Source organism: Gobio gobio (assembly GCF_949357685.1).
Source record: "Gobio gobio genome assembly, chromosome: 3".
NCBI lineage: Eukaryota > Metazoa > Chordata > Actinopteri > Cypriniformes > Gobionidae > Gobio > Gobio gobio.
The window spans coordinates 49,155,678-49,169,153 of record NC_137099.1 but is presented as its reverse complement, the minus strand read 5'-3'; the positions used below and the strand labels follow the sequence as shown (position 1 = coordinate 49,169,153).

Here is a 13,476-nt window from a genome sequence, read left to right as displayed (position 1 = left end):
TTTCAGTATCAATACGTATAGAAAATGTCTATATGATTGACAAGGTTAGTAATAAATATTTTGAATGGAAAAATAATATAATTTAATAATAATTTAATTAAAAATACATAATTATAAAAAAAAGGAAAAATCTAATCAAATGAAAGTAAACTAAAAGAGTGCATAAAATAAAACAAAATCTTGTGGCAGATGCACTGACCTTATAAATGGTTTCCTATAGATGTGATTTTTTATGTATTTGTCCTTTATATGACAGGTGCAGCTACTGTGCTTTTATTCCAATGTAAAGAAGTCTTTAAACGTAGGATTTTAATAATTTTACATGTAAATATATGTCATTTAATTGATTCTTTAACAATAAAAGGATAAGAACTGGGGGGGGGTCATTTTGAAAACTATTAAAACCAATACAGAAACTAAAACAAAGCTTGTATTAAAAGTACATTAATTAGTACCAAACAAATACCAGGAAAATAGGAACTATAATAACCTTGGCTGTGACTGTTTAAAAAAGGTTTACAAAATTATGGTCTACATGACTGCATTGTTTGCCAGATTAGGTTATACAAAGGATATACATGTAAAGAGCAAACGGCCTTGAGGCCAGAAAAACACACACAGACAAAGTCAATGCAGAGTAAGAAAGAGACACCAGAAAATAAAGAACCTTCTAGAATCCCACTGAAGGACAGAGATGTGCGTTGGAGGCTAAGAGCATTGATTAGCCATGCTAGCAAAGACGTTAAATACAGCCAGCGTCGATATGGACAACTACACCATAGACGGCCAGTCAAAAACACCACTTTCCTCCACAACAGATCAATCCTTCTCTCTCCTCTTTCTCCATCCCTTACTTTCAGCAGGTTATTTAACTATTAGCTGCCATTATGGACACAAATAATCGCATTAGCAAGCATAAATGCAGCTATTTTAAGCAACTACATTAGCGCCAGCTCACCGTCTTTGGGAGAGTCAGTGGATTTGGAGGCGGGCATGATCTTTCCCGGCGGCGTCCTGTCGTGACAAACCTGATGCAGGAAGTTGATGGATTTGCCAATGAGTAGCACCTGGAGAAGGGCAGAAAGGAAGAAAACACATCAGATGGCATCATTATATGCTCATTTAATCTGAAGATGAAACACTGTAAGGCAATGTCTTGCATTAAACAATCAAACTGTGTTTTTGCTATTTAAGAGGAAAATGTGAGTGCTGCTTGGCTGTGAAAAGTGTCCTGAGTGGTAAATATAGGTTATAATAATAATAATAATAAAATGTTATTTATATACACACACACATACACATAAAATATAATGCATTATTATATTCAAACTATACTTTTATTAATATATTGTCTGTAAATATGTATATATATAAAACTAGACATTGTTATACAAATTAATTATTTGTTGTGCTCGTTATAATATAAATTCTAAATAGTTTTTATAATAAATATTAAATGAGTACAGGCACAATATATTTATAAGAAATACATTACAATAATAACACATATTCTATAATTTATATAAATAAAATACAAAATATTATTGTACCTACAAGTGTATTATTTGTAACATTTTCAATTTGTAATTTTTATAACAAATATTTATGAACGAGTACCCACTTAAAACACCCTAGCACTGTGGTAGTAGTTCTGTATGGGCAAACACTTTTCCCCCCAGAAAACATAAAAATCTTGTTTGTGCATGTCTTATTCCTAGATCAATAACACTGACGTTATGCCATCATGGATCAAGTCAATGTAAAGTACATGATGTACTACCATGAAATAAGTGCTGTACCTTCCTGGCTTGGTCCATTGTGATGAAAGACGGGATCATACTCTTCCTCAGAGAGTACTTGTCATGCCACAGTCTGTCCGTCTTCACTGTTGGGTCAGAGGCTACAAAGAACTGAACACACATTTTGATTATTAGAAGGATTTCTTAACTTTTATTTTTGTCTGATTTACAACCCCAAATCAGAAAAAGTTGGGACAGTATGGAAAACGAAAAGAAAAAAAAAAGAGAAGTGATTTCTAAATTTACTTTGACTTGTATTTCATTGCAGACATTATGAACACAAAATATTTCATATTTTGTCTGGTCAACTTCATGTCATTTGTAAATATGCATCCTTTCCTGTCATTCAGACCTGCAACACATTTCAAAAAAATTTAGCGCTAGTAATGAGGTAAAATGGTTAAATAATGATGTGTTTTGAAACAGGTGATTGTAATTATGATTTGGTACAAAAGCAGCATCCAAGAAAGGTCTAATCCTTTAGGAGCAAAGATGGGCCGAGGATCGCCAGTTTGCCAACAAATACGTGAGAAAATTATTGAAATGTTTAAAAACAATGTTCCTCAAAGAAAGATAGGAAGAGATTTGGATATTTCACATTCAACAGTGCATAACATAATTAAAAGATTCAAGGAATCTGGAGGAATTTCAGTGCGTAAAGGACAAGGGCGCAAGCCTAAGCTGAACAACCGTGATCCCTCAGGCGGCACTGCATCAAGAATCGTCATTCATCTATAAGCGATATCACCACATGGGCTCAGGACTACTTTGGCAAACCTTTGTCAAGTACCACAATACGTAGTTACATCCACAAATTATAGTTAAAACTGTACTGTGCCAAAAGGAAGCCCTATGTTAATAGTGCCCAGAAGCGCAGTCAACTTCTCTGGGCTCGGAGGCATCTGGGATGGACCATCACACAGTGGAAACGTGTACTGTGGTCAGATGAATCAGTATTTCAGGTATTTTTTGGGAGGAATGGACGCTGTGTGCTCTGGACCAAAGAAGAAAAGGATCATCCAGACTGTTACCAGCAACAAGTCCAAAAGCCAGGGTCTGTCATGGTATGGGGTTGTGTCAGTGCCCTTGGCAAAGGTAACTTGCACTTCTGTGAAGGCACCATTAATGCTGAAAAGTACATTGAGATTTTGGAGCATAATATGCTGCCTTCAAGAAGACATCTTTTCCAGGGACGTCCATGCATATTTCAACAAGACAATGCAAAACCACATTCTGCACACATTACAAAGTCCTGGCTACGGAGGAAGAGGGTACGGGTACTTGACTGGCCTGCCTGCAATCCCGACCTGTCTCCAATAGAGAATGTGTGGCGCATTTTGAAGCGCAAAATGCGACAACGAAGACCCCGTACTGTTGCCCACCTTAAGACTTGTTTGCAGGAAGAATGGGACAAAATTACACCTGAAACACTTCATCACTTGGTGTCTTCAGTCCCTAAACGTCTTTTAAGTGTTGTGAAAAGGAATGGCAACATTACAAAGTGGTAAATGCTTTACTGTCCCAACTTTTTTTGAAATGTGTTGCAGGTCTGAATGACAGGAAAGGATGCATATTTACAAATGACATGAAGTTGACCTGACAAAACATGAAGTATTTTGTGTTCATATTGTCTGCAATGAAATACAAGTCAAAGTAAATTTAGAAATCCCTTCTTTTTTTTCTATTTGCGTTTTCCATACTGTCCCAACTTTTTCTGATTTGGGGTTGTAAGAAAATTCTTAAGCTACGGCTAGGGTGACCACCCGTCCCGCTTTGCGTTGTACCGCACAGCATTTTCACCCCTTGTCCCGCACGCCGCATATTGAGAAAATGTCCCGCATTTTCATCAGTCTGTTGGTTTTTAATTTATTATCATATAACGCATGCGTTCTTTTGCCTTTTTAAGAAAGCATTTCATTTATTCTTTTTGCGGCATCGTTTTTCACCTAGACATATTTAACAGCGCTTCGTCAGACGTAACATCCCTGCTTTCACAAATACAACAACAGCCGTTTTTAAAATCCTATCCAATGGTTGAAAAGAAAGGAGTAAACACAGTCGCTATAGGTTGTGACGGCGGTCAATCAAAATGTGGAGCGGATTCGTTCCATGTACAAATGGATAATTCGGTAAATTGGTTATATTCTTAATATATAATATAATATATAAGACTGTCAATGAACTAATTTCATGTTGCTTTATTATTTATTTGTTCATTATTGGACTTGGTCAGATCTGCTGCCTTTGGGCTCAGTGATGTTGAATTTAAATGACATGTACAATGTTACATTGTGATGTAATGGTGTTTTCTGGAAGGGACTAAAGAACAAAGTATTTTTATCATCTGAAAGGCAGAATACATATGTTTTTATTAAGTTAGATAGATATTGTGTAACAGTTTCAGGTTATGTTTTAGTGTCGGTAACATGTCCCACATTGTCCCACACAAACTTAGTAATTGTCCCACATTTGGTTTGTTTGATGGTGGTCACCCTAGCTACGGCCTGTAACACACATACAGTCTCATAATGTTTACGCTGATGAAACATCACTGCAGCTGTTAGACAAATAAATTAGCTCCATCGACTGGTCAACTGGTCGCTGTAATGCAATGACCTTTCTGTGGTAATTACACAGACGGAGGGAATGAAAGTAGAACATCAGTACTTTCAACAGGGCAACTATTAAAATGACTATTGCAGAGAATAACGATGCAGCGCCAAACGAGGAGCTCGTAAACCCTTGGACCAGGAAGAGTGTTGTCGATGGGTACATTAGTGATATAACCCTCTCCGCCACCTCCACCCTCAACACTGCTTACACTGTGAAAAAGCCTGTTACACTTCATCGCGGGCGAGATTAAATTCTGTGATTACGGGCAAGAACGTCTGATTGGTGCCCGTGCTGAGGGGAAGCTGGGAGTTGATTGGGCGATAACTCTTCTACGCCCAACGACTTCAGACTTAGTCGAGTGGGCACAGACTAAGTAAAGAAAGATTCATTGACACCATTTGGTAATGGTGGAGGACAAGGGGAAGTAGATGTGAGAGTGAGAGTGGGAGAAAGAGAGAGACAGAAGGCCACAGAGGAAGTGGAAGGAGAAGGGCCCATTAGCGCAGCCTCATCTGTCCTCATCTGGGTGTCTGTGTGTAGGAGACTGTGGTTCACTGTGTCTGGAAAACTAAATCACACTCAAGTGCAGCTGTTTTCTCAGACATACAACAGTGCAGAAGTCAACAGAGTCAATTCGAGGACACTTGACTGAGATCAGCTTCCATTATATGGTGGAAATTATTCAATTATTAACTTTGTATCAATTAAGTGGTATTTTTAACACCCCCACCAAGTAGACACAAAGTATCTAATGTAAGAACAAAAACTAGTTAAGGCATGTTTTCTACACGGTTTTTCACTAAATGAACTCAAAGAAAAATGTATGCAAAAAAGTTTGTTTACTTGTTAATATGTGTGTCTGTGTGTGTACGGTGTATAATTATTATGTATACAGTGAGGAAAATAAGTATTTGAACACCCTGCCATTTTGCAAGTTCTCCCACTTAGAAATCATGGAGGGGTCTGAAATTGTCATCGTAGGTGCATGTCCACTGTGAGAGACATAATCTAAAAAAAAATCCAGAAATCACAATGTATGGTTTTATAACTATTTATTTGCATGATACAGCTGCAAATAAGTATTTGAACACCTGAGAAAATCAATGTTAATATTTGGTACAGTAGCCTTTGTTTGCAATTACAGAGGTCAAACGTTTCCTGTAGTTTTTCACCAGGTTTGCACACACTGCAGGAGGGATTTTGGCCCACTCCTCCACACAGATCTTCTCTAGATCAGTCAGGTTTCTGGCCTGTCGCTGAGAAACACAGAGTTTGAGCTCCCTCCAAAGATTCTCTATTGGGTTTAGGTCTGGAGACTGGCTAGGCCACGCCAGAACCTTGATATGCTTCTTACAGAGCCACTCCTTGGTTATCCTGGCTGTGTGCTTCGGGTCATTGTCATGTTGGAAGACCCAGCCTCGACCCATCTTCAATACTCTAACTGAGGGAAGGAGGTTGTTCCCCAAAATCTCGCAATACATGGCCCCGGTCATCCTCTCCTTAATACAGTGCAGTCGCCCTGTCCCATGTGCAGAAAAACACCCCCAAAGCATGATGCTACCACCCCCATGCTTCACTGTAGGGATGGTGTTCTTGGGATGGTACTCATCATTCTTCTTCCTCCAAACACGTTTAGTGGAATTATGACCAAAAAGTTCTATTTTGGTCTCATCTGACCACATGACTTTCTCCCATGACTCCTCTGGATCATCCAAATGGTCATTGGCAAACTTAAGACGGGCCTGGACATGTGCTGGTTTAAGCAGGGGAACCTTCCGTGCCATGCATGATTTCAAACCATGACGTCTTAGTGTATTACCAACAGTAACCTTGTAAATGGTGGTCCCAGCTCTTTTCTGGTCATTGACCAGCTCCTCCCGTGTAGTTCTGGGCTGATTTCTCACCTTTCTTAGGATCATTGAGACCCCACGAGGTGAGATCTTGCATGGAGCCCCAGTCCGAGGGAGATTGACAGTCATGTTTAGCTTCTTCCATTTTCTAATGATTGCTCCAACAGTGGACCTTTTTTCACCAAGTTGCTTGGCAATTTCCCCATAGCCCTTTTCAGCCTTGTGGAGGTGTACAATTTTGTCTCTAGTGTCTTTGGACAGCTCTTTGGTCTTGGCCATGTTAGTAGTTGGATTCTTACTGATTGTATGGGGTGGACAGGTGTCTTTATGCAGCTAACGACCTCAAACAGGTGCATCTAATTTAGGATAATAAATGGAGTGGAGGTGGACATTTTAAAGGCAGGCTAACAGGTCTTTGAGGGTCAGAATTCTAGCTGATAGACAGGTGGTCAAATACTTATTTGCAGCTGTATCATACAAATAAATAGTTAAAAAAATCATACATTGTGATTTCTGGATTTTTTTGTTAGATTAGTCTCTCACAGTGGACATGCAACTACGATGACAATTTCAGACCCCTCCATGATTTCTAAGTGGGAGAACTTGCAAAATAGCAGGGTGTTCAAATACTTATTTTCCTCACTGTATATACATACACACACATTCATGTATATATAAGAAATATTCGCATGTATATACTCTATATATATTTATTTATACACAAATATTTTATATATAAATATAACACATTTTTCTTAAATATATACGCGCGTGTGTGTGTATTTATATATACATAATTATACACAGCACACACAGATGTAATTTTTTGTAAAATATGGATGTGATTAATCGCAATTTAACAGCGATTAATCGTGATTTAACAGCTCGCGATTAATCACATCCAAATGTAATTTTGTAACCAAATGTAATCTGTGTGTGTGGTGTATAATTATGAATATATATAAATACATATATACATAAAGGACTGCAGCAAAAATTTGAAATGTTGCTTTGGCAACAAACTGAAATAAAATAAGTTTAAGTGTGAGTACTAAATATACTAAAACCGAAATACATTTTTTATAGAAATATAAAAAAACTATTAAAAACGACAAAAGCACAAAAATTAAAACAATTAATATATAAAAAAGGAAAATTAATCAAACTCTTACGTCGCTAATGAAGTTGTTTAAAATATTTTTACATTTTATATTAGGGATGTAAACGGTTAATCAATTATCGATTCATTGTCAACAAGAATTTACTTGATTAAATTAAATTAATTGTCGGTTAATTGAACATTGCGAACGTGACGAGATTCTCGCGGGTGGCGAGAGACCCGACACAAACTTGAGGCGGCAAAAAAGAAACCAAACATGACGCCGGCTTCACACCGCACGCGCAAGCAGTGCGTTGACAGGGCAGGAGCAGTGCGTATGGAGAGCAGGAGCCAAGCGTGCCCATTGTGCATTCACACTGGCAGCGTTTGTCTCGCGCAGCTGAACCGCGGCTTGTGTATTATTGCAAATACAGACGAATATTGTCCATTAGGTCACATTTTCCGGTCTTCTCCTCCGACCCCCGTCTGTCTCGTGCTTTGATTTATGATGGGCAGCATATATCTGCTGCAAATGCGAGCGTGTTCCCCTCTCATACACACATGCATATAACATGTTGTATATAAGTAGTTCACATGATAAATGTAACATTAAAGTTAATATATGCTTCTAGTTTTAATCACTTAAACAAGCCTTTGAAGTTTGTGCAAAAACTTCTGGCAGTGTTGTGTTTTCGTGTATTTTATTTTATTTTTTCACAGCGCTGGATGTCATATGGTGATCATGAAACACACGGGACACTTCACTACATGGTTTTATGGTGAAATTTGTTATTTTCCATGTTAATCAGGTCAGTTTTGATAAAGAACAATCCACTGTGGCTTTAATTCAGCATGAGCAGCGCGGCAAAAATAAACTCGGCGCCAAAACGATCGCGGTACTGCTGCTTCTTCTCCTGCTACGCGCTGCCGCGCCGCCTCTGCGCGCGGTGTGAATGCTCTAATCTGTTAACATGGGCGCCGAAAAAAATATGTGCTGCTTACGCCCTACTAACGCGTGCAGTGTGAAACCGCAGGCCAGTAATTTACCAGATAGATTATTATATGTAGGCTTAATATAGTGTAAGCCTACCCATAAAGATTTTTATTTAAAATGTATTTTATGTTGCTTAATGTTTGACATGCAACAGGTGAGACCGTGCACAATTATTTTTTAATTTTCTGTGCTAAATTTATTTTGTTAAACTACATAAATGCCATTATCTGTACCGTATCCCAACTGTTACAATAAAACATCAATTGAGCAATATAACATGCATTTTTATTCAGTATATAAGAAATATTTTGCTTTTTATGTTAAAGACACTATTGATACCGTGAGAAAATTACATTCTCAGGAAAATAGCCGCTTATCAGTTAATCGTTAATCGATCGATAAGGTCAGTCAACTATCGATTAATGAATTAATCGATAATTTGCATCCCTATTTTATATATAATAAAATAATCAAATATATATATCTTAACTCTTCTACTTGCGATACAAGGCTTGTGAAGCAAATGATACACTCTTCAGGACACTAAATTACTAATTTAAAGGTTAATTAAAATTAGTGATAGTCACTCTTAATTCTATACTGTATGTTACTGTGCTGTTATATTATATATAAATCATAGGGGTGTAACGGTACACGTATTCGTACTGAACCGTTTCGGTACAGGGCTTCGGTTCGGTGCACGCTTTAATCTGAGTTCCCACACGAACATAAAGTATTCAGTCCATTTTATCACGAAATTCAAACCATAAATGCCGTTTTGACGCTCTTTGTGGCACCGCGTGACTGATCACTGATCACAGTTCAAGCGGCCGCGCAATGCGCACGCGCGTGAACACGATCATCTGTGAAGGCGATCGATCATCTCTTCCTAAAGAATAAACATGAATGACTATCTGAAGGTATGTTGTTGATACATTACAACAAACTTACTGTCATGTATCATATGTGGTGTAATCACTAAATCAGTGTTTCAACGGCGGTAAGACGTCAATATAACTGCTTGCTAACGTTACATGACATTGTTTAGTTTACATCACATTTACCTCAGGCAGTCATTCAGTGTCCACAGAATTTTATTCACTAGAGAAATGTACTCTTTCACTAAATATATGCACTATATTAGCCTATATATTCATTATATTCTACTTAACCTGTTAGGGATGTCTTGATTATTTCATGCATGTTAAATAAACCGGTCATGAAAATGACAGACACTGTGTATAAATGATTATATTTCAACAACGAATTGGAGAAAAAAACTATTTTATAATTAGATTTAGAAGTTAATGCAAAAACTGCCACATGTGAAGTTAACATGTTTGCATACAATGTGTTATTTGAGTGTTGATTATTATACCTAAAAATAAATTGCAACTGAATTTAGGCTAATAATTTGGGCTCTGTTGTTAACCTTTAATATTAATGTGCAAGTAAGGGCTCCCTATATAATTTACAGAAATATCTTCAATAAACTTTTAGTTATAATTTAATTAATTCAAGGACAGACACTTTTTCTTCTTCAGTAAACCACTGTTTAATAAAAATAAATAAAAAGCAATTTTGTAAAACTGCTGTACCGAACTCATACCGAACCGTGACTTCAAAACCGAGGTACGTACCGATCCGTCAGTTTTGTGTACCGTTACACCCCAAATAAATCATAGCGAATATATTGTAAATATTTAGTCCAGGCCTATATGAAAGGCACAGAGTAAAGACTAGAGTACATAGGTTTGCCGAGCACATACAGTAAGTTCTGACAAGGATATCTTTGCAAAAGAACTTCAGTGTGTGTGTTTATGTCCTGACCTCATGGTACGTATCCTCCAGCTCCCCGTCATAGATCCAGCGGTACAGGAAATTGAGAATAGGGTGGGACACCAGACCAAGGATGTGCTGGATCAACGCTCTCATGTGAGGGTCACCCGTCTTTCCATACGCATGTACAGCTGAAGCTAGCTCTCCTCCTTTGCGCCCTGTGAGAGAAACCAGGGTAAGGCAGATATCTTTGTGCTAAAAGCATCTTTTTACTATGAAATATGATCAGGAGTCTGACGTTAATACTAAATACATTTTAAGTGTATTGTGTTGCAGGTTGTATATTTTAAATGAGTTGTATCATCCCTAACCTTGGCAGTAATCCACCAGGGCGGCCAGTGTTTTCAGCCGAACCTTGGGGTCGTAGGTCCACACGAGCAGTCTCCTCAAAGTCAGACTGGTGTCCACGCTCATGTTTACACCCTGATCGTCTTCCACCTGGAGCTAACACACACACACACACACGATTGTTACCCCTTTTTCACAGAAATGGAGCAGGTTCTCATCCTTGGTTGTTTCAGCGTTTTTATCTATTAAGCTGCTTTTGATGCAAATCAGAAAGCGTAAAAATTGCAATTAATTTATTTCGGAAGGGGTACATACATTGGCTAGATCTCACCAAGAAATCAAAATGTGTGAATCATTATTATTTAATTAATGTGCCATCTTAATCTTTAATCAAACTGACTTCATAAATAAATTCCCCTCCCTATTGCAAGGACATCTCATCTCATCTCTGATGACGTGTTTACTGGCATGAGGGCAAGACAACCTGTCACTCACGAGATCGACCAATAGCAAACCACAACCTTCCAATACATTCCCAACGGAATGAATGTATCCAATGGATACATTCCCTTCCAATATATTCCCAATGGAAATCTAAAAATGTTCTTGTTCGAGAAGCAGTTTCACTCACATATACATCATTCACAATAGGGAAGAAGGGGAAAATCACAACTTCTGTTTCATGCCGACTATGTTATCCTACAGATTTCTCCAGCAAAGCAGCAGCAGCAAAAGGGCTTGATTAAATGAATGTTTCATGGTCAAACACACACACTCATCTGCGTTGTCCCGTACTCACCTGTGCATGAAGTACAGACAGCAATCTGTAGTACTCCTTCAGCTCTTGATGCAACGCAGCACAAAAACTCTGAGAGCAAAGAGTGAGAGGAGAGAATGAAACAAGTGTTACTAAAATTATAGTGTGCGAAATACCTGAATTATTCCTGAATATAAAGTACCGTTCATAAGTTTGGGGTTGGTATGATTTTTTAATGTTTTTGAAAGAAGTCTCTTATGCTCACCAATGCTACATTCATGTGATTAAAACGGTACTATTATGAAATATTATTAGAATTTAAAATAATTGTTTTCTATTGTAATATACAAGTTATTCCTGTGATGTCAAAGCTGAATTGCCAGCATCATTACTCCAGTCTTCAGTCACATGATCCTTCAGAAATCATTCTAATATGCTTCATATCATTAGCAACGTTGAAAACATTTCTTCAGGACTCTAAAATATAAATATTTTGTAAAAATGTAAGTCTTTACTTTTGATCATTTTAATGCATTCTTGCGGAACAAAAGTATTGACTTCTTTCAAAAAAATAAATAATAAAATAAAATGTATAATCTAGCATTATAAGATCCGTGTAGGGGTTAAGGTTGTATGTGATGTGCTCACTGCAAGTCATGTCACATTTCCTACCTGTCCGACTAGGCCAAAGGCTCGATCCAAGCTGTGGGAATCTGTGTATTTTCTAATTTTATTGTGGAGCCAGCCGAGCTCTGCCAGCCTGCTGCTAGTGTCTCTCAGAGACTTGCACAACGGCACCTGAAGAGCAAAAATGCAGAACAGTTTCAATTTCAACTAATAATAGCTGAAATGCTCAAACAGCATTGACGTGGAAACCAGGAGAAACATTGAGGGGTTTCAGTCCACACAATACACATTCACCATGGAATTAATGTAGTAACAGCCCATGGTATTATGGAAGAAATGTTTTTTTTTTTATTTTTATTTTTTACATTATTCATCTCAGGGTATAACCTTTTGAGAGTGAAATTCAAGCACTTTTAAGGTCTTTTAAGAGCTTCACTTTTAATGTGATGATTTGTAAAACTAAAAGTTTAAAGGTCTAGACCACTTCATGGCAAACAAGCACTTTTATTTTAAAAAGAAATTACCGCTATAAAAAGTAGATGGCGGCAGAGGAGCACTTAACTTCCTGTTAAGGAGCACTTAACAGGAAGTCAAAACATCTCATGAAAAACAAAAACTTTTGTTCAAATTGTGACTGAATTACACAGAAAACAAGTAGAGTGCTCCTTTTAGTTCAGTATGATACTATAGAAGAAGAACAACAGTATATTTAATAAGAGTAGAATATTTACATTTTCCCTATAGATATTAGAATATTTGCATATTACTGTTATTATTAAAAGTTTATTTTATTTGCATATCAATTCAAGCTCAGTGCTTCACTGTTAAATTTTCAATAAACAAACATGTAATATTATTAGTAACTGCACTTATTAACAAAATGTAAAACAAGTAATTTTATGATTAAATTAACTTAACCCTCTGGTGCTCTTCGGTCATTTCTGACCGGAAAATTTTATGTTTTGAAATTTTAAAAATCACTGCTTCATCGGAATGATATGAAACTTGGAGACTTTTCTAGCATTAATTATGTAAACACACAAAAATTGGGGTCATGATTCGAGCATGCTAATTGGTCGTTAAAAAAAAAGTAGCGTTCATTGTCTTCGGTCATAAATGACCGACCATAGGAAATTGGCAAAAACACAAATTCTCCGAATATTTGTGTGTACAATCTACAAATCGGCCACGATGCTGAAAAAAAAGTACACTCTAAAACATCAAGAGTGTGATATTGACACATCCACTCACACACACACCTATGAAAAACTGAACCTATGTACCACATTTGGAATTTAAAAACAAAAAATCCCAGCTTCATCAGACTGATATGAAACTTTTCTAGCATTAGGTATGTAAACACACAAAAAAATTGAGGGCATGATTCAAGCATGCTAAGTGGTCGTAAAAAAAATACTCCCATTTGTGCTCTTCGGTAAAAAATGACACCATAGGAAATGAATGGGAAATCTGCAAAAACACATTCACAGAAAAAAATCTATATTTCCCAACAAAAAAAAATATCTAAAACTTTATAATAAATAGTCTTTGAGATTTTTTAAATATATATTCAAATCCATAAAAAATAATTTATTAAATGTGTTCAAAAC

General features: G+C 37.0%; 1 protein-coding gene across 1 annotated transcript in view; it reads right to left on the bottom strand.

Annotated features, from left to right (window-relative positions):
* The window catches only part of tubgcp3 (tubulin gamma complex component 3), a 33,453-nt gene that overhangs the window by 10,959 nt on the left and 9,018 nt on the right, over window positions 1-13,476 (bottom strand). The window contains exons 8-13 of the mRNA XM_079812218.1: window positions 11,912-12,037; window positions 11,282-11,350; window positions 10,506-10,638; window positions 10,186-10,352; window positions 1,800-1,910; window positions 959-1,067 (exon numbers count right to left, since the gene is read on the bottom strand). Of these exons, the coding sequence (XP_079668344.1) occupies window positions 959-1,067; window positions 1,800-1,910; window positions 10,186-10,352; window positions 10,506-10,638; window positions 11,282-11,350; window positions 11,912-12,037 (715 nt within the window). The remainder of the gene's footprint in view (window positions 1-958; window positions 1,068-1,799; window positions 1,911-10,185; window positions 10,353-10,505; window positions 10,639-11,281; window positions 11,351-11,911; window positions 12,038-13,476) is intronic.